Source organism: Phlebotomus papatasi, chromosome 1, assembly GCF_024763615.1.
Source record: "Phlebotomus papatasi isolate M1 chromosome 1, Ppap_2.1, whole genome shotgun sequence".
NCBI classification, from domain to species: domain Eukaryota; kingdom Metazoa; phylum Arthropoda; class Insecta; order Diptera; family Psychodidae; genus Phlebotomus; species Phlebotomus papatasi.
This window is the reverse complement of record NC_077222.1, coordinates 2,483,423-2,510,397: the sequence shown is the minus strand read 5'-3', so window position 1 is coordinate 2,510,397 and position 26,975 is coordinate 2,483,423. Positions and strand designations below refer to the sequence as shown.

General features: G+C 32.8%; 2 protein-coding genes across 3 annotated transcripts; both read right to left on the bottom strand.

Moving 5' to 3' along the window:
- Positions 1-2: 2 nt before the first annotated feature.
- On the bottom strand, positions 3-11,779 carry LOC129799919 (glutathione S-transferase 1-like). Of its 2 annotated transcripts, none has more exons than XM_055844217.1 (4): positions 11,682-11,779; positions 7,256-7,405; positions 7,147-7,187; positions 3-677 (listed from the first exon to the last, which is right to left on the bottom strand). In XM_055844217.1, exons 2-4 carry the CDS (start codon positions 7,353-7,355, stop codon positions 168-170), a joined length of 651 nt encoding a protein of 216 aa, XP_055700192.1. In that variant the 5' UTR covers positions 7,356-7,405; positions 11,682-11,779; the 3' UTR covers positions 3-167. The 2 variants fall into 2 exon arrangements, with proteins under 2 accessions (XP_055700192.1, XP_055700191.1); XM_055844216.1 differs by lacking the exon at positions 11,682-11,779 and adding an exon at positions 7,484-7,693.
- Positions 11,780-24,209: 12,430 nt separating this feature from the next.
- On the bottom strand, positions 24,210-25,436 carry LOC129799917 (3'(2'),5'-bisphosphate nucleotidase 1). Its single transcript, XM_055844213.1, has 2 exons — positions 25,159-25,436; positions 24,210-25,072 (listed from the first exon to the last, which is right to left on the bottom strand). The coding sequence occupies exons 1-2, from the start codon at positions 25,273-25,275 to the stop codon at positions 24,266-24,268; spliced, it is 924 nt and encodes a 307-aa protein (XP_055700188.1). The 5' UTR covers positions 25,276-25,436; the 3' UTR covers positions 24,210-24,265.
- Between the last annotated feature and the right edge of the window lie 1,539 nt (positions 25,437-26,975).

The following is a 26,975-nucleotide window of genomic DNA, read 5'->3' as shown; positions in this document are numbered from 1 at the left end:
GATTTTTTTCACAAATACCATTTTATTTTGTTTTTTTTTTATTCATACAATGAAAATGCGAGATTGTTTTCTTAATACAAAAATAAACAAAGTTTTTTTTATTAATAGCCTTCAAGGCAAAAGGTGAACTCCTTTAAGGTGTTGTAAAAAAAATAGAAAAAATGCATTTATTGGTTGAGAACAGCACCGAATTTCTCGAAGAACTGATCAGCTCCCTTTTGGTTGATCTCATCGTAGCCAGCAATGGTCTTTTTGCAGCTCTCATACCATCTGGTCACGTTGGGATACTTGGAGAAGTCGAATTTAAAGACATCGTAGGTGGCAACTGTGGCTACAAGAGCCATATCGGCGATGGTAAGAGCATCTCCAGCAGCGAATTTTCGTCCTTCGAGCCCGGTATTGAGGAAACCAACGGCATCCTCCATCTTCTTGAATCCATCAGGACTGAAAGGAGCCTTGGCGAAGATTGCTGGGTAGTAGTACTCAGCAAAACGCTGGTAGAGAGTTCCCATGTCGAAGTAGAGCATTTGGTTCACTCGAGCTCTGTTCTCGGGATCTTTGGGGTACAGAGAGTCATCCTTTCCGTACTTCTCCACGAGATACGCCAAAATGGCACGGGATTCCCACAGAGAAAAGCCATTGTCCACGAGAGTTGGCACGCAATGCTGATAATTAACCTATTAGCAAAAAATAAGATAATTGAGTTAAATTAAGATTTTTAGGGACTAGGGAAAATAGTCAAGACAAGAACCAATACAGCTAGGGTGTGCAAGAACCATTTGAATCCGAATAAACGTCAAAATAAGTTTGTTCAGGTAGCGTTTTGACAGTTTTGACGGTTTTGACCATTGACGTACAAGTTTAATTTGACGTTTTTTCGGTTTAAAACAGCTCTTGCACACGTCTGCAATACAGGGAGTTCCGCTTTGAAAGGATTTTTTCGAGAGCAAAAAAAGCCCGCGAATTAACTCTAGCGAGAAAGCAAAATTGCATATCTGCAGGAGATATCTTTGGGATAAGTTATGGAAACGCCGTGATGTATGCAAAACATTTTCAACGCCAATTTTTCAGCTTATCCTCAGCGCCAACGACGTGAAAAATATTTGCATACATTTAGGGGCATTTCAAAAATTGTTTAATAAATGGCCTCCCAATAGTAGACAATTCATATCAAATTCTTTCAGCTCGTTTTCTCTCAAAGCGGAACTACCTGTATATAGAAAAGTCGATAATGCAGAAGCACTTGAGAATAGTAAAATACAAAACAAATGTTCATTTTCATTCATTCGTCACCTAAAAATGAAACGGTCCTAAGTGCATTTAATTTGTGTCAGCATTTGTTGCTAATGACGCATCATGAAGCGTCGTTTGCCACGATTGCAGATACAAAGAAAATGCAGTTAGAACAGTTTTATTTTGAGGAGACGAATTATTGTGAATTATAGTCAGAAATTGCATTTTTGACAGAATTTTGACGTTTCTGCCTAGAGCACTTCAGGCGATTTTCTTCAAAAGAATAATTTTTAACGGAAATTGCTCACAATGTGTAGACGCCCTTAAACGCAATTGATCCAAAAGCTTATCAAAAATCATAGAAAAATTTGTTATATTTAAAAAATTCTAACTTTTTGTAAAGTGAGTTAAAACACTAGACCTAGTCTGAGGCCCGCTTCAGAATGATCTCTTTAATTTGAAGAAAAAAGAAACACTTTCAGGAACAATTAGCGTGATTCAAAAAATAGGATAATGTCTTTGGAACTAAAAAAAGACATTGGAACTTAGAAAGTCATTTCATTCAAACCCGAAATATGAAGGCCTTTTTGTTGATCTTTTATAAGTTGATAGGGGAAAGTACTCTCTCTTCGAACGTTCATGCCTTCGAATAATGTGGAATTTCATTTATCAGTTTTTTAAAGCTGACTTAAAGATTTAATGTTTATGGATTTATATCAGAAGAAGTTTAGGGAGTAATGAGTAAGGAGTATAGTTATTAAACTTCTATTTAATACGCAATTTTTAACGATTAAACTAATTAAAATGCAAATATAAAGAAATATTTGGCAATGTTTTTTCTTAAACAATTTTATTGAGGTATTATAAAGTGCAATTGACGTCAATGCCAAACCAGAAAAATTTTAAACCAGTAAAATTCAGCTAGAATAACTGAAAATTATTATAAACAATGTTTTTGCTTGCTAAAATTTAATAAAATTACTATTAAAACTTTTATGTAATTTACCTAAAAAGCATTTACATCGTAATAAATTTCTAGTTTTAAGGGAAAACGGGGAAAACGTTTAAAAAAATTAATTGTCAGTTAAATTCTTATTCAAAAAAAATTAAATAAACAATGTTTTCTTTTAGGTTTCGTTTGCAAAAATTTTAATGTTTGAGGCATATGCCAGTTTTACGATTTATGAATAAATAAAGTCAAAATATTTGAATGAATTGTAAGAAGTTACTAATGGCCATTATGAAAAATTACTCCTTCAAAATTGATTGTAAAATAAGCTCAAAGAAACCCGCCTACAAAAAATTAGGTCACACCCTCTATAGAACCTATAATTTTAGTAAGATTGAAAGCGTGCTATTGAAAAGCAATAATCAAGGAATAACTCGTTCCTAAAAATTATAAAAGCTGTAATTAAATAAATTATACCTTCCGGAAGGGTTCAGTTGGTAAATTTGTTCAATTCAGAGTAAATAATAGGGGAAAGTACTCTCCCTTCGAACGTTCATTTCTTCGAATAGCGGAAAGTGCCCATGCTTTGCACGGTCCCAAGCTTCATAATGACTAAATTTTTCCTATGTTTTTCAATAAATGTGACTTATAGCACCCATATTTTAAGAACTAGGGTTCCCTAGTTTTTAAAATACATTGCGGAGTCACATTTATTCAGAAACATAGGAAAAATTTAGTCATTATAAAGCTTGGGACCGTGCAAAGCATGGGCACTTTCCCCTAATGTGAATTCTACTTATTTTTCCTAAGTGACTTTCGCATAATTATCACGTAATTGATAATATTTAATAGAAATGTGTAAGTCTCTTAGGTAAAATAAAAGAAAATTCATATTATTCAAAGACATGAACGTTCGAAGGTAGAGTAGGGAAAAGTGGCCATGCTTTAAACGGTCCCAAGCTTTATAAAGACTAAATTTTTCCCATGTTTTCTGGATAAAAATGACTCCGCAATGTATTTTAAAAACAGGACACTTTCCCCTAGTTTTTAAAATTTGGGTGCCAAAAAATGTAGTCATTATGAAGCTTGGGACCGTGCAAAGCAATGGCTCTTTCCCCTATTCAAAGGAATGAACGTTCGAATGGAGAGTACTTTCCCCTATACAGAAGAAAATTTACGGTTTGCTTAAACAACAATTCGAGCATTCTGCAAATTCCTTATTGAAATTCTTCCAGTGGCTTATGGATTTTAGCAAATCTCGCTCAGTGGTTCTTTTCTGAGATAAAACCTCCTTGCTTTCTGTTATAATCCTCCCGAGTGTGTCTTGGATTAAATAGAAAATCCCATCCATCAGACGTAGTTTAATTGAAATTTTTATCTTACTTCGTTATGGTACTAGTCAATGTTGCTCCGGAATAAGCTCCAAACATTAATAAAATTTGATGCAAATGCCACTTTTACGAGTTGTAAATCAGTAAAATAAAAGAAATAATGAATTATAGAAAATTTATTATGGATCTTTACGAGCAACTTACTCCCACAATTTCAATTGCAAAAGAGACTTTAAGAAACCCGCCCACAAAAAATAGGTCACGCCCATACAGAACCTATAATTTAGTTGGAATTGAAAGTGTTCTACTGGAAAGCAATTATTCTTTTATTTAATGTTGGGAGAGAGCAAACGTGAATGCCCTTTAAAACTTGCAATCTGAAGAAAAATCCCACTCGCAAAAATTAGAAAAGTGCTAAATAATTCTATGAACTATACCTTCAGGAAGTAAAATAATACAGAAAAAATAAATACTTGCTTGAATTTGCAATAAATCAAGCGTTCTGAGAATTTCTCATTTAAAAGACTAATTTAAAATAGGGCAATTCGAAATGCATCCCTCAACCTTGGCACTGTACTTCTGAATTTTGAAAAAACTCCCTTAGTGATTCACTTCTGTGATAAAATCTTCCTTCTTTCTGTTAGAATCCTTCTTGTCCTAAGTCTGACATACTTTCTGTTTTAATTAGAAACACTGTGTAACCATTAAATGAAAAAATTGTTTAAGTAATTTAATAAACCTAATGATAAGAATTTAAAGAGAAATATAAAAATAAATAAATTCATAAAAAATTCAAAATTCATCTCAATGCATTATGCACCTACGATTCTTGGGAAATCACCCTTAGTGGTTCAAATATGAGATAAAATCTTCATGCTTTCTGTTATAATCCCCTCAAATGTGTCTTGGGTTAAATAGGAAATCTCGCAGACTTCCTATTTTACCTCTAAACATTCCAAAGTTATTTTTAAGACAGTTTCAAAGACAGAAATTAAAAACAATAGAATGATTTGAAAATATTTCGAATATAGAACTTCTTCTAAGTTATTGATCTTTAGAAATTACTGGACGCTAATGGTGCTATTCGAATGCAAATTAAAATTATTTTTAGCGCTCAACTATTCTTAAATGCTTTTATATATAATTGAATTTTCCTTGTATTGGTTTCTGTCTCGACTGTTTTTCCCATTTCTTGTCATGTTTTAACCCTTTAAAGACGATTTGGTCACCATAAGGAAAACAAAATATTTCTTATTGCCATCTAAATGTTATGTCTCGCTCTAAAAAGTCAGAGAAAATGATTTTTCCTGATTCCCAATTTTTGACCCTATCGTCCTTAACACTAAACCTATCAAGACCCGGTCGAATTGACCGGTTTAAAACTTTTTAAAATTAACACATATTTAAACGGTACAATATCGCTATCAAACTTTATGAATTTCTTAAAATAAGCATGTGATATATTTTTCACTGTTTCAACTTTAATTTTTCCTCTTTTCCAAGAAAAAAATTGTTGAGTATCCTATCCTACCACGGTCTCTCATTTGACCGATCGCGCTAGGAAAAATGATCAAAAACGGGTCGGTAGATTTAGGGTTTAAGGCTAAAACTATCAAACAGTCGTGTCAGGAACCAACACAGAGAAAGTCGATAATGCAGAAGCACTTGAGAACAGTAAAGTGCTATAAAAAAAGCATGATTATTTTTAATTCGAATAGCACCATAACTCAACCTAAATAACATTTTAAGAATCAGCATAAAGAATTAAAATCCACGATTTTGTTGTGATAAAACCGACAATAAAGGCAAAAACGTTTTTGGGATTAAATACTAACAAATATGAAAAGAAAATGTTTTTAAGACATTTTGTTTTATAGAAAACTCAAGAGTTTTCACAAAATTTCATTATAATCTATACTTTTAGGTTCTTTTTTTGTCATTTTGAAATTGTTTTTTATTTTATTCAAGATATGAAGAATTTAGTAATGAAGCTTTTCTATAGTTTGGAGGATAGTTTACCTTGTGATAATTTTGAGGTAACCTCTTAAAATATTAATCAACTCTTTCCTCCTATTCAAAGCCAGACAGCTTTAATTTTCACATTAAACATTTAAGATAAATGCTTCATATTCCGTTCAGAATTATGAAACATATTTTATGCACTATTTATTTATTAAATATTGTAAGGGAAGAACATCAGCAATCGGAAGTGTTCCTCGGATCGTCAAGTTATTACTATGTTGTTGTACCAATTCAAATGACTTTTCAAAAATTATTAGCTGCTTTTTACCATTTAACTCTCACAAGAATGCAGTACATTAGCTCAGATTTAATTTATAAAACCAATTTTCCGTGAGATACCTGATTAACTTAGTCAAGATCCGAGGTACAGAGTATGCAATTTCATCTTTTTTAATTTATTGTAAATATTTTAAATTCAAATGCACAGATACAGTTAAAAAGATCACTAAACGATTAGTATACACAAAAATACCAAATAGTATTTTAAGGATTATATTTTCAACTAAATATCGAGCATGTTTCTTAACATTCCGATCCGGGGTGCTATTCCCTTATCTATACAAAGAGAAACATATTTTGTAAAATAGTCCGTAAAAGTTTGTACTTTTTTCACAAACATTGTTTGTAACGTGATAACTTGAAGAGTATTTTATATTCTTTTACAAATATTTGTTCGCAGGGTAAGTGTGCCAAATTCCGGCCAGCTTGCAATTCCGGCCATATTGCTGAATTTTTGGTTTTTACATACTCTAGAGATTATACAGTGCAAAAGAATAACAAAAAATGTGGATTCCACAAAAAGATTATGTATAAAAAGACATTTGAAGAATTCCCGATGGGCAAAGAACTATGAGAATGAAGGTGGCCGAAATAAGGCACCAAAGCTATGTCAACATTTTTATTTATTTTAAAATATATTAATAATGATTTTAGAGCAAATAAAGACGATAAACTGTCTACAAGATTCCAAGCAACACTCCTTAAAAAGAAGTAATAAAAATATTCAATTTGTATTAATAATATTACATTTAAAACTTGAGACCTTGGCACTTGCACCCAACTATGTCGAAATTTGGCACACTTACCCTATATGTTTGTAAAAACACGGAAAAATATTCGTAAAATTTTGTAAATTGTTGGTAAAGCTTTGTCAGGTACACAAAAATGTACAAAAAAAAAATGTTTGCAAAAAGACAAGAAATGCTCGTCAATTCAATATGTTACGAACAATGTTTGTGAAAAAATACAAACTTTTACGAACATTTTAATGAGTTGAGAATTCACAAATTATTTTACAATTTTTTTGTGTTTATTAAAAAATCATATTTTCCTAATTCCATAATTATTCGAGCAATTAATTAATGACTAATCAATATTAAAAATGTTAAAGAACCTGTAAGAAAACCCATCAACACTCAAGTATTTATCTTCAGTTCAAAATAAACCCCCCTTATCTTATCAATCTCAATGAGTCAAGCTCACGCAATAGTAATAACAATAATTAGTTCGTAGTGAATGAGTGACTTTGGAGTAAAAATGAGGTAATACACCATTGATATTGATCATTTCCAAATATATTTCTAATTGAAAATCTGATTTCTTCAAACTTACCTTCAAGAACTCTGGCTTAAGATGATCTCCACCCATTAAGTCTGCAATTAGCCAAAGAGATTAAATCAAAAATGGGAGGAAAATGAAAGGGAAGGACAAACAAACTCACCCATTTCCTTGAGATTGAACTCAAGTCCAAGGGCCTTGCCACAGAGGAGGACACTTCGGCAGGGAGCCGATGGCAGAAGGTAGTAGAAATCGATGGTCATATTGACAGGTGGACCGCTGTTTAAACCTTCCGAAGTTGGTACAATTTGTTCTGTTTGGACAGAAATACAATATTCATGATTACAATTGGATCACATTTACACAAAAACCCAACTAAAAATCTATTAACTTGATGATGATGATGTAGAACAACCCATTTTTTCCTATTGATTTTTCACACTGTTTCAATAGAAAAGGGAGAAAAAAGAAAAGAGTGAATCGATTTAGAAATTAGCGTCTTATTGGAATAAAAAAAGAGCAGAAATGCAGAAATAAAGAGGAATTTCTTTTCTTCTGGACCCCGAACGTGTGAATGAGATCAAACTGGTGGAAGTGTTCGTAAGCAACTAAGAAACCATGAGACTTTGAATGGTCCAAAAACCTGTTCAAATCGGCCACTTGAAGTTGAGCTCTTTAAAAATTTAAGAGATACCAAGGGAAGTTACATGCATTGATGTATGGAGTTATTGGATTCATCAGACGCGTTTAAATACTTCATATCTGTATCAAAAATTCATGTACGTGGAATTTATTAATAGGGCATTATCCACACGTCGTTAAATATTAAATACCATTAAATATTTTAGTGTCATTGTGTACACTGATTGGACAAAACTTTGATTTTTTGAAGCTTTAACCAATCAACGAATGCGATGGTCCAACAGGACAAATTCGGAAGATCATAACCCAGAAAAATTAGGCTATGCCTCCTTTAGAAAATAAATACCGAAACAACAACTAACTTTGTTTTATAAATCAGTATTTAGTGAGGAAGAAAAGTTCCTAGACCCTAGATAATTAGGCCACGCCCGTTTAAGTTATTAAAATTAATTCACTGATACTGAAAGTTGACTTTTAGAAGAGCATCTATTTTTTTCTATATCTCGTAAGATTGTTAAAATTACCACATCGAGTGTAGTTCGCCACTAAAAACAAACAGGACATATTCAGAGGAACAGAACTCAAAAAATAGGCCACACCCCTTCAGATACTAATTATTGACACAGAAACTAACGTTTTATTACTTGGTTTTATTTTAAATTCATGTTTTAATGAGAATAATATGGTACAATTTAAGACAAGTCATGCCTGCAAAATTGTGTGTGAGACTAGAAGTCCGCAGTCCCTAGATAATTAAGCCACGCCCATTTAACTCATTAATTTTAATTAACTGAGATTGAAAGTTGACTTTTAGAAGAGCATCTACTTTTTCTCTATCTCGTAAGAATTTTGAAAATGAAGGAATATTGAAGGAATTAAATATATAGCATCATGCCTCTTTATTAAACCCCGCCCACTTGTGGACATTGTCCCCACCCAAGACTTCTAATTTTTATTTAATACCTAGTGAGATTGTTAAAAGTATCACATCGAGAGATGTCCGCCGCTGAAAACAAACAGGACCAATTCAGACGAATATAACCCAAAAGATGTAGCCCACACCCCTTTATAAACTAGTGATTGAAACAGAAACTAACTTTTCATTTTAAATTTATTATTCAATGAGAATAATATGGTACAACTTAGGACAAACCATGCTCGCTAAACTGTACCTGAGGATAGAAGTCTCCAATCCCTAGAGAATTAAGCCACGCCCACTTAAGAACTCAGTTCTAAGCGTTATAATTCAATTATACTGAAAATTGGGTTTGTAATGATACCATCAAATTTTTTCTCTGTCTCATAAAATTGTTGAAAATGAGAAGGTAACAAAGGAATTAAATATATAATATGACGCCTCTTTAGTAAACCCAGCCCAATTGTGTACATTGTTCCCATCTAAAACCCGTAATTGTTATCTAAAACCTTGTGATATTACAATCCCAGAGAAATCTGTCACTAAAAGCAAAGTAATTCACTCTAAAAATAGGGTAAATTCTGCTCCTTGGAAATTATTTTCTTATTTTTAGTAATATTTCTTAAAGATTCTAAAGTATCACTACTTGATTTAAGAAAATATTTTATTGAATATTTAAAAACTACTGCCTGAATTCTATGTCATATAGGATAGTTTTTAGGAATCATCGAAATGATTTTAGAAGTTTTAAAGTTTTAATTCTAAAACCCCTAAAACCCTTCTATATTGATTTTAGAAAATATTGCAGGATTAATTGTAGGCACCTACTGGATTGAGTATAATACTAAACATTTTTTTTTTAATTTTCAGATTTATATTAGAATTTTTGTGAGAAAGAATGCAAGTTTCTGAAAAGCTCTGTAAAATTCTCTCGCATTATTGCCCTATTTTTCTTCTTTGTACAATTTTATTGGGGCGTGGCCTATTTTTGAACGGGCAGTATTTTTCGGATTACGCTCAAAATTTAATTTGTATAGTTATGATAAAAAGCTGAGATTATTTTCTTGACCGACTATGTAACATTCAGTAACTTAAATGTAATATTCAAAAATTTAGAATTTTATTCGTCAATAACTCCGAAAGGGGCGTGACTTAAAACTACTTTTTTGAGAAAGCCTACCGTAAGTTAATAAGTTTTAAAGCCAGAAGGAATTAAGTATTAATTCAAAGCTTTTATTTTATCATGTATTAATGGCTCTGACATAGTTTTTGGATCGGTAAAATTTCATGTAATCGAAATTCACATCCCTTTCTTTCTCAAACATTTTGCATATAGCTGTGTCATTATTTGGCACTCGAAATTCGATTGAACTAAATTTTATTTGGAGTCAGTTCAAAAGAAGAAGAAGAGTACAAAAGAGTGGGATATACATAGACAGGATATATGAGAAAGAAATGTATGCGAATTTCGATTTCATGAAATTTTCCCAATCTAACAGGACACCTTTTAGGTCAGGAAAATTTCATGAAGTCCAAATTCGAATCACTTTCTTTCTCACACGTTTTGCACATGTCTATCTCATTCCTTCGCACTCTTCTTCTTCTTTTGAACATCACAACGAATTCAATTTAGCTCAGTCGAATTTAGAGTAGAAAAGAATGAGATGGATACATGCAAAACGTTTAAGAATGAAAATAATTTTAAAAATTCGTTTGAACTAAATTGAATTTGTTGTAATGTTTAAAAGAGAAGAAGAGTGCGAAAGAACGAGATAGACATAAGCAAAACGTGTAAGAAAGAAAAGAATGTGAATTTTGATTTCATGAAATTTTCCTGATATAAAAGGTGTGCCAGAGCTGTAAGTATTAAAAATGGAAATCCAAAATAATTTTGCAGCAATACATCTTTTAGGTTAGGAAAATTTCACGAAGTCGAATTTTCCTTCTCTTTCCTTCTCAACAGTTTTCTATTTGTCTGTTCCACTCTTCTTCTTCTGGCAAAAATTACACTAAATTAAATTTAGATTTGAGAGTGAAACAGTAGGATAGACACTTGCAATACGTTGGAGAAAGAAAGGGATATGAATTTGGATTTCATGAAATTTTCCTGAACTAATAAGTCTTCCGTAATGGCCCCGGCACACCTTTTAGATCAGAAAAATTTCATGAAGCCAAAATTCAAAGCCATTTCTTTTAAATTTAAAATTTGGATTTCAAGGTTATGTTACGCAACTTTTAGCGCCACTTGTGGTTCGCCATGGAAGCGCTAATGATCTTTAAACATTTTCCTATTCAAAAATTCGGCAAAGAGGTGCAAATTTTCTTGAATAAATACACTTATCTATTTACACAAAAAGTTACTTTGTTTGTGTAAATAATTGTATTATTATCATGTAATTTAACATCATTTTGAGCTGATAAACGAAAAAATAGATTTTTATAGGGAGTGGTGGATAAGATAAAAATTCAATGCATGCAATTTACATTATCTTGTCCAAGAGAACAATAAATCAATACAGTACAATCACTACAGTGCAAGTGAGCAATTTAAATAATAGATTTTTCGCTTTTGTTCGTGAGTTGCAGAAAATCTTTTTTTTTCTCATCCAAGATAATTAGATATGCCTTTTAGAATCTTCTCTAATACACTGACAATTCTTTGCTTGATTCTTATTTGAATTTCTGCACAAGCGTCGCACGGAAAATATTTGTACGGAATGTTTCATCCAACAAGTTACTAAATACTCAATTCTTTTTCTATCTAACGAGTTGTCCGCTTCAAATGGCCTTCAACATTTATAAATTCAACAATGCAGAACGCTATTATCCATTGGACACTAATTGAGCAAAAAAAGGAACGTTGCCAGCGTTACATAACTCAAATGCACAAAACACCGGGCACTGTATCAGTGGAAAAAGGGCGTTATTTCTTCACTATCAATAGCAATGTTCAGCAGAATCACTTTAATTCACAACGAAATTTGATTTAGAAATTAGGCTCCCACGTAAAATGCAGAAATTTTCCACTTACCAAAACTATGTGAATTTTTTTTGGGCGGATTTAATGCTTTCCAGCAACACAAGAAGTAACTAAAACAGCACCAGGAACACAAATGAGAGTTTGAAGGCAATTCTCTCGCTATTTATACCACCGGCTTCTGTGAATGTCCGTTGGTTTGGTTGCTTTAGTGAGTGTGTCTCTTGAGCCGGTAGGAAAATTATATTAAAACAGCAAAGCGGAGTTTAGTGAGGGGCAAATCATAAGGGAAAAAATTGTCACATTAACTCTCGTTACTACTCTGAAAAAAATGTTTTGTCAAATTAACAAGATAAGTTTGTAAAAAGGATGTTCTTCCATTCAGAATATGGAAAAGTTCTGTCAAACCGGCGGCCAACTGGATCTTGTTAAAAGTTTGTCAAAAGGGTGTTTTTCTATACAAAATGCAAGAAAAAGTTTTGTCAAATTGGTAAATAACATCCTTTTGACAAAATTTCAACAAAATCCATTTGTTCATTAAACAAGATATTTTTTTCAGAGTAGAATTATTCCGTTCTATTGTTTCTATTTCTGATATTACGATAATTGCAATTGAAAGTGTTAATATGCATCGCTCAGTGCAAAAATGATCTATTTTAATCTGGAAATTTATTTACGATAGGCCTATTTTGCTCTGAGCATCTTATACAGTGGTGGAAATCAGTATAATTCCATCCCATAATCCTTAAAGAAACTAAACAAAAAAGAAGTCTTAAAAAAGTCCTTTCATGCCAACATAAAAAATCGACATTTTGATTTTTCACTCTATAAGTATTTTAAGAAATATAATAGAATTTTGATTTTTAGGCTGGAAATAAGTATAATTTCACTCAATAAATTTAGCGCTAGGGTATTTATTTTTGACCAATTCAATGTTAATATTGTTAAATAATTTTATTTTTAACTATAATTCATAAATTAAGTTCCATTTTATAAAGTTTTACTTTAATTTTTGCTGAAATGTCGTGGAGAAAATGTTCAACGAACAAAAATAAAGAGAAAAATAAGGTCTTGATGGCAATGGATGTTAAGAACTAAGAAAAATGACTAAGTCCTATCAGATATTGTCAAATTTGTCAATATATCCGCCATACGTGCTTCTTAACGTACTCTAAGAGTTAAAAATCTTCTTTTGTTAGAGGTCAAAAGAGCATTTTGCCTCTAACTGTGTTCTTTTTTAGTGCAAAGAAGGCCTTATCCGCCGATATTTGATTTTAAAATGATGCTTTCTGTTTAGTCTGGTTATGTGCTGATGGTTTTTGAAGTCATGCATTTCACTAATGCATTCCTGGAAACTTAAATTCGTTTCTGCATACCTTGGATGCCTTTTCAAGACTCTAAAAACGTTTTCGCGTTTTCTCTTTGAAATCTCAAAAATATTTTTTCGTATTGATTTAGAAGACCTTATCATTTCTTAAAGTTACGCGTTTCTTGAATAAATTTCATTAGACATTAGAATTGTTTCTGTGATCGGATGTTTTTTCATGACCCAAATGTCCAACTTGTACCACTTTACACTAACATTTCTGGGTTTCTTAGATGTATTTTCTCAATTCTAGAAACATTTCTGCATTTCCTGACTGAGTCTTTTGGTTTCAACAATCTTTCTTTGTATTCATTGTGTGGATTTTCCGTATTCTAAAAATAGTGAGTTTCTTGCATACGTTTCTGTAGCTCTAGAATTATTTTTGTGTTTCTTGGATGTGTTTTCACGAGCCTAAAACACATTCTGTGTTTCTAAGATGCATTTTCGTGACTGGGAAAACGTCTCTGCATTTTTGATGCGTTATAGAAACTCCAAAAGTCTTTTTCGTGTTTTTTTTAATGCATTTTTGCGTTTCCATAAACGTTACTGAGTGTCTTGAATATGTTCCCTCGACTTTAAAATCATTTTTGTTTTGCTTGGATGTATTTACTCAATACTAGAAACGTTCAAAGTTCCTTGGTTACGTTTCTACGACTATCAAAATATTTATGTGCTTCTTTAATGATTTTGGATACGTTTTCGAAAAATTAGAAATCTTTTTGACGTTTCTGGAATATATTTTTGATACACTCGACTCTTCGTTATCCGGCTGACATGGGGACAAAATGACATTTTGGTTTTTTGAATATGGTCAACGTTTTTCTATATTTTCTGCTGTGAGAATTTATTTTCTGTCGAAAAACAACAGAATTTTCTTTGTGGTGTGTTTATGTTTCATTTTGTAACACGATTGTGTGTCAAAAACTTCGATAAAATTAAAATAATACATTAATTTATTCTAGACAAACTGCATGCTTCGTAAAAAATTGTTTTGAATACATCAACCGCCATGCGTTTGGCAGCTGTCACCCGGATAACGAAGAGCCGTGTGTATCTAGGAACGTTTCCTGATTCTTAGACAAATTTTCGAAGCACTAGGAATGTTTATGAGATTTTTGGATGAACTTTCTGAATTTTGCGAACATTTCCGCATCTCTTGGATACGTTTCTGCTAAAGCACAATGCATTTCCACAATCCCATAATCTCTTCTTGGTCAAATTTGTTTCTATTTCAACCATTTTAACAATGAATTATCCCTCGAAGTTTAACAAGGATTGACTTATCTATTACATGCCACTAATAGGAGTGTTTTATTAATCGATTTTCGTGAAACCTTTCATTAAGTCCTACAATTTAAAGAAACGATTCTAAAGAATTTGTTAATATCAATCCATCTGAATTTTAGGACAATTTGAAGATTTCTGGAATTTCGTGAAAAGTTCTCATATTTCTCCTTGAGTTTCTTGAAATTTCTCAAGTTTCGCTAGATCTTCCAAAGGTTTCACTAGGTTCGTATTTTTTTATCGATTTTTTTACACCATTTGATGATATTTCTCCACCAAATCTTTTTGTAAATTTCACGTAAGATTTCTTAAGCTATACTTAGGTTTCACGAATCATTTCTTGGGCAAATGACATGGGTTTCCCCGAATGAATTACCCCTTGGAATTTAACAATCGAGAGAATGAATACGCTAAAAAACTGTTCAAACAAATCACATGCAGAAGATAAAGAATTTTATGATAACAAATATGAATAATTACTTTGTTTCATCTCGAAAGAAATTTATTTTAAGCAAAAATAAAAAAAATAAAAGTTAGAAGGGTCTGGGTCATAAGTACATCTCTCTTTTTTATTCCATATTCTCAGTTTCTTTACACATACATTTTAGTTTTTGCTCGCATCACTACATATATCCACAATTTATATTCTTTTATTTTTATTAGCCCACAAGTAAATTCCCCCTGACATTCGTGGGTAATGTTCAACATGATATAAAAGAGCAACATCATGAGGAGCAACACATGAAAATCTTGAGCAATACCAATAAAACTTCATATTCAATGTTGGAATTATTTGAACAAAATTACTCAAATATTTAAAACTTCTTTTCCAAAGAAAAAAAGCTTGTAAAAGAAGTTAATCCAAATCAGAAGACAATTCACCAAAGAACACCTGGAACAGGTGGAAAAGGTAATCAAATTGTGAGATATTTCCTAAAATTCGTTAGAATTTTATTGACCATTTAAGACGGAATTGCACTGACGGTCAATGTGATTTTGGCCTCAAGAAATAAAATTCCAGTAGAGTAACTAACAGTTCTTTACTGAACTCTTTTATTGATCTGAAGAGCTTTGAGAGTGTTCATCTGAATTTTTGCTATTATTTTGTAAATCCAACACAAACGCAAATCATTGGAGTATTGCCAAGGCAGAAATAATAAAGCTTGTAGTGCATTAAAATAGATAATTCGCCAAAGAATGGTTTAGTATCTCATAATTTATAATTTCCAGACAAGAAAGCCAAGGAAATTTTGATAAGAACCCACAGAAGTCTCTCAGAAAAAAGCAATTTTAGAAAGTGAATATGAAGTTTGATAACAAATACAGAAGCATTGGGACGAATCATAAAAATGACTTGAGGAAATTGTTATCTTCATAATCTCTCTTCACAGAGTAAATAGAAATTAATCCAACGCCCTTACTGTTCATTCATCTATAATAGGGCTTATCACTTGGCTTATCAAAAATTCATGTTTCTAAGCCTGAAAATAAAGTGTTGAAAATGAGAAGAAAAGAAAATAATAAACCGGAACATTTCCGATTAAATAATTCAAAAAGTCTATTGATTGGACAATTTTTGGTTTACATTTAATAAAGGCATTTGCGTAAAGAAGAAATAAAATTTAAAAAAAAACAATACTTTTCGGCTTCTTTTTTTCTAAATGCTATCAAAATTTTGCTGAGTCTTAGCCCTTTGTTCGCTGGATGTTTAATGGACTCTACACATTGGGAGCAATTTTTGTCAAAAATTGCTTTTTTGAAGGAAATTCCCTGCAGCGTTGTAGGGGGAAACGTCAAATTTTTGTCAAAAACGCAATTTTTGACGAAAATTGCTCCCAATCTGTAGACATCTTAACACTTAAAAAACTGATTAATTAAGATTTAAGAACTGATGATTAAGATTAAGAACTGATTAATTTAATTAACACTTAAAAGAAGATTAATTAACTTTCATTTGAAAATGAAATAATAAAAAAACTAAACAGGGATTTTTCTATTGGATTTTTAAATGCTAAAATCGTCATCGAGGGGGGTAGTAGCATGATTAAAATCATTAATAATACCTTGTTTGAAAAATTGAAAGTTTTACCTTAAACCTTTGAAAATTTAAATCATTTGATCCACCACAAGCTTCATAAACCTTTCGGGATTTATTTCGAACCCCGAAAGGTTGATTTTGAAGAAAGAGAAAAACGGTTAGTTTTGAATTTTTCCTGGGATCAAATCACCTCTTCAAAAGATTAATGGTAAATATTTTATTTTTACAGATGCTTCAATATTTGTAAAAAAAAATAGAACAATAACTGGAAACAAAATTATCAGTATTTAGTTTTTTTTATATTAAAATTATGTCTAGTAAGATATTATTATTATTATTATTATTATTTATTTATTCACTCTCCAAAAAAATATCTACAATGTACAGTATTGCGTCCACCGCCGTCTTAGCGTTGGTGACCAACCTCCAGAGGCAAACGGTGGAAATCCTCTTTCATAGGTTGTATAAGCTGAAAATTTATGGAACTCTCATGATAAAAACCCCATCATTAAAAATGACTGAAGTTTTTTTTTTTTTTTTTTAACAATTTCGTTTTGAACTGTACATTGAGGACAGTGGAGGGGAGTTTAGAGACCCAGACGAGGTTCGAAAAGAACACGTTTTGTCTGGGTCTTTATGAAGGATTAAAATCATTAAAATTGAAATTAATTAATTACATTTAAATTTAAATTAAATAAAATAAAAGTAACTTAATAGGAAAACAAAAAAAACACCATAAACAAGGGGAGCCATGCAAAAATTCGGAGAGGGAACCGAGTGAGACCCGCGCGCAGTAGTGGAACTTATGAGTTAGAATGGGAGCAAAGTCAAAGCAACTGCCCAAGAGGGAACAGGACCCTGACCACCAGCCACCCCATCAAGGGTGTACCCCGCAGCGGAGAATCCCCAAAAATCGCAAGCCAGCCACTTCACAATTTGCTTAATAATTGGGGAAAAGAGACCGGCAAGTTCGGAAGAGAAAAACCCCATAGCTTAGGGCCGCAACTCTGGGAGGATGGGTTAATAAAAATATTGTTACCAGCCAGGATTCTCCGCCCCGTTCAAACATAACTTAATTTTGAGTTTTTCTAACGGACACCCCCGGTCGGGAGGCAACCAAGACAGTGGCCCTGTAGCTCTCGCAGGCAGAAGCATCGACAGGGAGACAATCGAGAGAGTGGCCCCGTAACCTCAACAGGCAGAAGCCTGGTACTCCAATGCAACACAATCTCTGTAATATCCCTTGACATCCCGCACGAAAGTAGGCTTCCATACAGAGTTTCGGATAGAATGTGGCAGCTCATTGAACAGATTCGGACCAGAGTATACAAAAGAACGTTTAAATCTTTCGGTCTTGGGTCTTGGGAACTCTGCTACTAACCCTGTGCGAGATCTCTTCAGTCTACGAGACTGAAAATAACCACTGCGAGTGAAAAAGGACTTAAGCACGCAAATTTTAAAAATATATCTTACGGGGAAAATATTCCACTGAATGAACATATCCCACACAGAGTCACGCCTCCGCCGCCCAGTAAGCGCCCGAATGGCATAACGCTGACATACCTCAAGAGGAACCATCGTATTGCGGAAAACTCCCCCCCAAGCAACCACACCATAACGCAGTCTTGAGTCGATGCAACTTAGATAAAAATTTCTTAATAAGAGAGTTTTTAAGACGTTCCAACTGAGGCTTCCAATTCAACTGATCATCAACAATAATGCCCAGATACTTAGTTTCCCTGACAAAAGGAACATGAATACATCGATGGCTACACTCACAGCATCCCGGCACATGGGAAATGAGAGGCCTACTTAAATCAGTCTTCCGATTTGGCATGAAATGAATCGTATTGATATTGAGATATTGAGGTTAAATGTTGTAAAAAATATAACATAGGGTCGAGGGGTCGAGAAAATACCTACGGCACTTTAATAAATCGTATCGTTCCCTACTGGTGCCCTATTTGGACCATTCGGTATTATGAAATTTGAACGTCTATCTTTACAAAAAAGATTAATGAAAAAATGTCATATTGCTTGTAATTTATTAGATTAGATTAGATAGGTGTTTCCTGCCGAACAGGCCTTTGACCGTATTTAACTGGAACAAACGAAGGTAGAAACGAATTAAAATCCGTTAAGAAATTTATTAAAACTATTAAAATTTTGACTGCACAAAATTTAGGGGAAAGTGACCATGCTTGATACTGTAAAATGATGTCCAAGGTTTGTGATTATTTTCTGATTAACACACAAACTGAAGCGATTCTTGCACTATGACAAAAAAATGTCTCACTTATTAGGTTCATAATCCAATCACAAATAGTTCCTGGAAATCCTTAGATTTTCCTCAAGAAGAAAATGGAAATTCAGTAGCGATTTTTATACAAGTTGGGTCCGGGGCCTTCCTGTATAATAATTGATTCGACAATTCGGAGGCCCATTTTCACTGCAAAAAATTCACCGGATACAAAAAATTGCACATCAATATTTAGACGGAACTCTAATCTATCTGCTTAAATCGTTTGTATGACTGGTTATTAGTTTTAAAATAACTTTTATGTAATTTTTCTAAGCCATGTTTTTATGACATTAGGGCGCTAGCGAAAACCATTTTTTCACTTTGAGTCCATGAAAATGTCACTCTGCAACCTTAAAATTCAGGCAACAGGGTTGAAGATTATGTCAATTGTCGATAAAATTGGCGGATTGCAATATGTGTAATTATGAAATAATCACGTCTAATGATATAGTTGCCACATTAAAATTATCATTCATGGACCCTTCTTAAAATATAGGATGGACACAGATAGAATTTATGAATTTGTTACCACCCACAAAAACAGTGTCCACCAAGTAAAAATATTTTTACATAAATATTAGTACTGATGACCCCTCTATGTGCCTATGATAGTAGTTTTCGTGAACAGCGACATTAAGTAAGAAATACTTATGAAATATCATGTATCGAAATTACAGTTTTGGGCCTATTTTTGATTTTTGCTTCCTGAAACTAGGAAAAAAGAGCTAGGATCCTAATTTTTTTAGGAAATGTGAGGCTTAGCACCAGCTATTGAAATATATTGCGATGAGTCATAACTATTGATTAACATAGGAAAAAATAGTTATTATCAAGCTTGGATCGTATCAAGCATGGTCACTTTCCCCTACATATTTTCTTGAAGTTTGTGTGATGAATTTTGATTTTATTTACGAACTTCTTTAGTTCCTAGTTCCTAGATCTCCTACCAGGACTTCACTGTATACGGTTCAAAAAGTCGCAATTTTCGCAATTCATTTTTTATTGGAACTTCCTGTCTAAAGAAGAAATGATAGAACTTATCTTGATTCACAACCGATGCATCCTTTTTTTTTAAAAAAGGCTCTACAAAAATACTAGTCCTTCTCCTAATTTATCCAAATAAGGCACAATTTGCAGCTTTATAAGAGAGCTCTCTAAGAAAAAAAGTTTCAGCCAAAATGTAAATTAGATCTTAATGGCTCCGGCCAACCCCCAGGCAAGTTGCCTGAAATTTGAAGTCACTTTCTAATACTTCGATTTAAATTTATATGGGAATATTTTTGCACTCGCTACCGTTATGCTGAATATTTAAAAAGTGAGAAGTTTTTCCGTATTATGAGATACCTTTCCGTATGGAGGGATAAATATACTAAATTTTTGTTTAAATAAATTTTTTTCTCGTAAGCATTGTGAGCTGAGTCCGAGATCAATTTAGGAATTGGCTTCAAATAGCTCCATATAAAAAGGCCAACTTGCCAGGCGCTTGGCTCCGGCACATCTTTTAGATCAGGAACATTTCCTGAAATCGAAATTCGAAACCCTTTCTTTCTGGCATGTTTTGCATATGACTATCTCATTCTTTCGCATACCAAATTCGATTGAGCTAAATTGAATTTGGAGTAATGTTTAAGAGAAGAAGAAGAGTGCGAGAGAATGAAATAGATATATTCAAAACATATGAGAAAGAAAGGGATCCGAATTTCGACTTCATGAAATTTTCCCGATCTAAAAGATGTGCCGGAGGCATAAGATATCAAATGCATTATAGAGAATTGTGAAACATTGGTACAATTTTATCCGGTACTATATAAAGGACATTTTGGTTAATGACCAGCGCACAATAAGTTTTGTTTATAAACATGTTTTCAAAATTTCCCGAGAGAGTGAATGAAATGTAGATCTAGTCATCTCGCTCTCTCTCGTAGGAAATTTTGAAAATATGTTTAAAAACAGAAGTTATTGTGCGTTGGGCGTTGGGCATAACATTTCAGCCATATATCATCACTTTGTCAGTTTGTCCTAATCCGTCCTATTACTCCCCCTGATTCGGTTCTACAGCAAACGCTCACGCATTTTGAAGTACACTAACGGCCAAAACATTAAATACACCCTTCGTAAGCTTAAATACACGTGATTTGGACCGGGAAAACGCTATCATATCTAGTTCTATTGACTGAAATAGTTTCATATATAAACCTAAGAACAGTTTTAAACAAGATTTGAGAAAATACATGAGCTACAAAATTTATAATTTGAGGATCAGTCAAAAATTAGCTTTTTGGAAAAAAATGCAAAAGTAGCCCCACATCCTAAAACTGATCTAATCTTTTAATAATCATTTAATATAAGCTAAATACTATTAGTAAATATTATTAAGAGTCAGAAAAACTGAAAATAATACCGAGGGAATATTTTTGGTACGGATTGTGGTCGGTTTCCGGTGTGATGTGTTCTGAAAGGGGTTTCTTCCTTGAATATTGAAATTTTCAGCCCAAATTCTACTTTTTCATATATTTTTTATTATTTTTCAAATTTCTTCTTATTATTGTTGCAATTTCATTTCTTTTACTTCATTATTTTATTTAAAAAACATGAATAAAATCATCAAATTTAGTTTTCCTCGAAGAATCCTCCTTTAACTTTGATAAGCGCCTCACATATTCGAAGCATCCTGTTGATCAATTTCTACAAAATGTCTGAAGGAACTTTGCCCACACATCCTGAAGTGTTTCCACCAAGGTTGGAACTGATGTCGCGCCAAATATCGAACCTTGTGGTCGAGAAAATCCAAGAGAATTGCAATGAGGCTACAATCGGGTGACTGGCGTGGCTAATGCATTCGGTTTATTGGGCGTGGGTTTTTTTTTCCAAGAGGATAACGATCTCAAGCATTCCTCAAAGCTTTGTAGAGGTTTCCTTCTTGAGAAAGAGAAACGCAGGGTCCTAAAATACATGCATTAGCCACCCCAATCACCCAATTGTAACCACATCGAAATTTTCTGAAATTTTCTAGACAAGATGGTTCGAGAGAAGGCGCCGACATCAGTTCCAATCTTGGTGGAAACACTTCAGGATATGTGGGCAGAGTTCCTTCAGACATTTTGGAGAAATTGATCAACAGGATGCCTCGAATATGTGAGGCGCTTATCAAAGCTAAAGGAAAATTCTTCGAGGAAAACTGAATTTGATGATTTTATTCATGTTTTTTAAATAAAATAATTAAGTAAAAGAAATGAAATTGCAACAATAATAAGAAGAAATTTGAAAAATAATAAAAAATATATGAAAAAGTAGAATTTGGGCTGAAAATTTCAATATTCAAGGAAGAAACCCCTTTCAGAACACATCACACCGGAAACCGACCACAATCCGTACCAAAAATATTCCCTCGGTATTATTTTCAGTTTTTCTGACTCTTAATAATATTTACTAATAGTATTTAGCTTATATTAAATGATTATTAAAAGATTAGATCAGTTTTAGGATGTGGGGCTACTTTTGCATTTTCTTCCAAAAAGCTAATTTTTGACTGATCCTCAAATTATAAATTTTGTAGCTCATGTATTTTCTCAAATCTTGTTTAAAACTGTTCTTAGGTTTATATATGAAACTATTTCAGTCAATAGAACTGGATATTACAGCGTTTTCCCGGTCCAAATCACGTGTATTTAAGCTTACGAAGGGTGTATTTAATGTTTTGGCCGTTAGTGTAGCTCACATTAACCCTTTAAGGCAAGGACGATTGGAACACCGGTGTCCCATAAAGAAAATCATTTTTCCTGACTACCTAAAGTTATTTTTTTCAATTCAATTCAATTCAATTTATTTAAAACCCACAAAAAATAGGGTGATTCCCTCTTACAAATTTGTGGCAAGTAAAGAAAAAAGGATAGAAAAACAAAAACGTAAACAAAAGAGAACAAAAATGAAAGAAAAAAAGTAAAGAGAAGTATGTTGCTAACCCAATTCATCTTGAGTGTTACAAATGTACTCCCGAATTGCATCCGGTGATCGACGATTATGCGAAGTAAGAGAAGTGTATAAATATTTTCTTATTGTAAAGTAGAAGGTTGAAGGAACCTAGAATATTTTTGCAAGTCTCTAGCTATTTGCTATGTAGTAAATATTTAAGCTCAAAAATGGCGAATTTTTAAATTCTCAAATTCATTATTGATGTTATTTATTTTTTATACTTCCAATTTTTTTAAGCAAAACCCTTCTGGCAATAAAAACTACAATACTCATACGTAATATTTTTCATTAAAGTGAAAAATATTATTCATTGGTATTCTCAGAAAAATTACTTAAATTTTTGGGCTATTTTTGTTCCTATCGGTCATAGAATCACAAAATACACCGAATCAGACTCTGTTGGACTTTCCAAGGTTAGATGTAAGACTTATCATTGATTATGTTTCTCAGTTTAATTTTTATTGTTGATTTTCGGTCCGTAAAAAGTGTCTCGTCGTTAAAGGGTTAAGAATCCCACCTACAATAAGCTAATCTAGGTTTATTACCGGCTTTTAAACCTCAACTCCCATATCTAGATAAAAAATAAAAGCCGTTTCAAATTGTTATTGATTTTCTGTACTGGATTTTTACATGCTTTTATCGTACTTTTGCACCTGAAAAACATTAACCCATTCAGTCAATGTACCAGAAATACTTGAGATAGAATGTTCATATTTTGGGATTAGTTTCCTACAGATTAGTAGATGATTTTTTTGAAAAGAAAAAAAAATATCTCATAATGGGGGCGCGGGGAGCCTCTGTCAAACACACGTCTTAACGGTCACTGAACTTAAATTCTGTGCATTAATTCATTACAAACTCTATTGCTTTAGATAGAGTAACTATCCAAGAACACCAATTGGCAACTAGAATTCAAATCAGGAAAGAGGAAAGTGACCAATTTTAACAAATTCGACGGGATGTCGTATTTTCCGTCCACCATTTTGAGCAAAAATTTTGCATGACCTTCCGCAAAGCAAGAAAATAATAACAAAATGTATTTTCATCTCTGTCGGACTATTTTTTCCAAGTAATTGAAGGACTAAAGTAAATAAAAATCCATTCCCGACAGCAATTCGGATAAAAATTGCCCAGAAATAAATCATCAAAAATCACTCAATTTGCGTATGATGTATAATACAATGGTAAGGAATGGGTTAAAGCAATAATTATTATTTATTTTCTATTTGAAACTTTCGTCAGCTTCTGTCTGTATTTATTTAAAAAAAAACAAGCTTTATTGTTTTTCCGTTCTTCCTAAAAGCAATTAAATAAAATTGTTGGTGGTAACTCAAAATTTCTATGCAAATTTCAACTCGAAATGGACCATTTGGCCACAAATTTCTGTGTTTATTTATTAATTTTTTTTTTAAATAGAGAAACATAAGTGGGTGTTTGCTCTTGGCAGCAACATTTGAGAAATTTTGCTCACTTTAAGAAGAATAGCTGAAGAACGAGTTCGCAGTTCATGAGAGAAAGTTCCCGTTCAGTACGACGATATTATTGATTTCATTTGGAATACCAACTCGTCCTACAGAACTTTCACTAACAATGTAGTTTTTTTGTAAAAGATCAATAAACTTGATTTTCCCTTAAAACTTTGTCATTTAATAACATTACTGACATATATTTTTTTTTTACATATTCTTCGATATCGCCTCTTTTATGTGAAGTGGAATCCTATCTAAAACATCTTGGTAGTTGACACCTTTGGCTGTGGCCAGAACTCCTCCTTTGTTGGGAAATTGAACACCCTTCCCGTACAAATAGTGATTCCCCATCATGTCGGTTAGGGTGCCTCCATTGGCTTCCAGGACAGCCTCTGGAGCACAGGTGTCCCATTTCTTGCATCCAGCACTGGCAAAGACATACGCATGTGCCTTTCCCTCAAGCAATTGGATAATTTTGTATCCAGCTCCTCCAACTCGAAGGATTTCATCGGGTTTGAGAGCGTCCAGAGCACTCTGGACAACTGCATTTGAATGTGATCTTGTTGTGGTGACCACGAATTTATTATTTGGCAAAGTAGCAGGACTAATTCCTCCAATTCCCAGCTCCTTAACTCCCCAAATGGTGCGTCCAATCTTTCCTGTGTCTGTCTTGAAGTAGGGCTGATGAATAACTCCCCCGACTGCACGTTCATTCACAGAAACCCCAATTAAAACGGTCACATGCTCCAGGAATCCCTGAGTGTATTCAGATGTTCCATCCAGAGGATCCACCCAAATTACCAGATCCTCCTCTGAAACATTCTTCAAGGATTCTGGACATTTGTTCTTGAGAAAATCCTGATCAGGCTCATTTGTATACCAATCCTGTGGTATTTTCAAATCAATATTTCCCTCCTCACCAATAACTTTTGCCTTGGGAAAGAGTTTATTCAGTGATGCCACGATGCATCTCTGAGCTGATCTGTCTGCTTCAGTTTGCAAGTCATCTTTGCCCTGGAAAAATCATTCACGAGGAAGACGATAATTAATCTCATACTCTCCAGCCAGATAAATTACTTTTCCTGCTTGCTTTTTGTTACCTTGTCAACAATTCCAAGTTCTCCCTTATTCATCACTTCCCGGATTATTTCTCCAGCCCGATTGGCGGCTGTTATTGAGAAGCCAACAACGCGCATCAAGACAGGATGTTGAGCCATCTTTTGCTTTTAATTTTTTTTAACAAATTTCCCAATTAAAATTTTCTACACTCGAAAAAACATTACCACAAACACATTGCCAGTTGAACGAGCATATGACACTGGATTTGACATCATCCGGACTCTCTGGGCTGTAGCATGGATAGTCTATCGAATGGTAGAATGATAAAATGCCCGAGAGTTATACAAACAAGGCCGAGGCACTTCGCTGCGCATGAAAAATTTGTACATTTGGAACGTTTGGAACACTTCTTGAGGCTTCTTCTCTTCAAATCCTTCAAATTGTCCTGCTGAACCCAAAACTGCGATTTACACATTTTTTTAACAAAAAGAAATCATTGTTGCCTAGGTATTTTATTGCAAAATCTTCTTTACATTTTATTGTTACTTTTTTTCTTTTCCCAAAATTAAATTGATCAATCCTGTGCATGGGAAAATGGGACTACAGTGGGACCTCGATAGAGTCAATCTCCAATAGTCAACAGCTATTTTTTTTACTCTACAGACTCTGATATTATTAACTTAAGTCCAAATTGACTCCGATAGAGTTAACTTTTCCTTTATTATAGAACTAATAATATTATATGATTTTATTATGATTTTTTCGAAATTAAAATCAATATTTTGGTGTATCAGTGTAAGGTTTTTAAACACAAGAAAAATATTTATGAAAGTACATGGTAATTATTATGATAAAATTTGTATATTAACCGTCTAATTATTTTCAAACAAATTAATTTTCTTTTCGTGATTTTAAACGTTTTGACCGATTGAAAGTTCTCTTGCCTTTTCTCTTTTGTCTTAAGATTATTTCATTCGGCCTATAAGCGTAACTGTGTTATCACACTTGCACATTAAAATTTTAATATGATTCACATTAATTGTCGCTGGTGAGAGTCCAAATGTGTAATTTGTGTGTTTGAATCATTTTATATTCAAAATTTGATCTTTTTGTTGATAAAAAGGTAGACTTGGCCCGCAAAATTTGATATAAATTGATTTATAGCATTAATGCGAAAAATTAATGCGATTTTCTCTTTAATTTTTTAATGTGAAAAATATTTATGCTTTAGGAAAATTTAAACTTATTTTTGCAGGCCAAGTCCACTTCTTTATCAATAAATGGAAAAACCCTAAATATTAAGTGACTCAACGACACAAATAACACATTTGGACGCTCACAAGCGACAATTAATGTGAATCACATTAAAATTTTAATGTGCAAGTGTGATAACGCCGTAACGTTTTTAAACACAAGAAAAACATTTATGTAAGTACATGGTAATTATTATGATAAAATTTGTATATTAACCGTCTAAATATTTTCCAACAAAATAATTTTCTTTTCGTGATTTTAAACGTTTTGGCCGATTGAAAGTTCTCTTGTCTTTTCTCTCTTGTCTTTAGATTTTTTTGTTTCGGCCTATGAGCGTAATGTAAGGAAATTTGTAATGTAAAGTAAAACGTATAGGATGCTAGGTTTTTTTGAATACAACATAGCGAAAAAACTTTTACGAAATTTATTCATACTTTTTAATAAATTTACTTGTTTAAAAAAGTGTACATGACAAACGACTAAACGACCATAAAAATTACTCTTCTAAAGAAAACGTGTAAATTAATTTTAAGCTACAGTTTTAATTTAAAAGATTAATATCTCAAAAGAAAATATGGATCAAAAACAAAATAAGCGACAGAAA

Bases quoted from the DNA above. Each gene is read 5' to 3' on its own strand.
- LOC129799919 (XM_055844216.1), bottom strand. From the start codon at position 7,511: ATGGGTTGTTCTACATCATCATCATCAA. The intron at 7,406-7,483 runs GTTAATAGATTT...CTGTCCAAACAG, and splicing joins TTCTACATCATCATCATCAA to AACAAATTGTACCAACTTCG. The intron at 678-7,146 runs GTAAGTTTGAAG...TTTTGCTAATAG, and splicing joins TTAAGCCAGAGTTCTTGAAG to GTTAATTATCAGCATTGCGT.
- LOC129799917 (XM_055844213.1), bottom strand. From the start codon at position 25,275: ATGGCTCAACATCCTGTCTTGATGCGCGTTGTTGGCTTCTCAATAACA. The intron at 25,073-25,158 runs GTAACAAAAAGC...TGATTTTTCCAG, and splicing joins AACTTGGAATTGTTGACAAG to GGCAAAGATGACTTGCAAAC.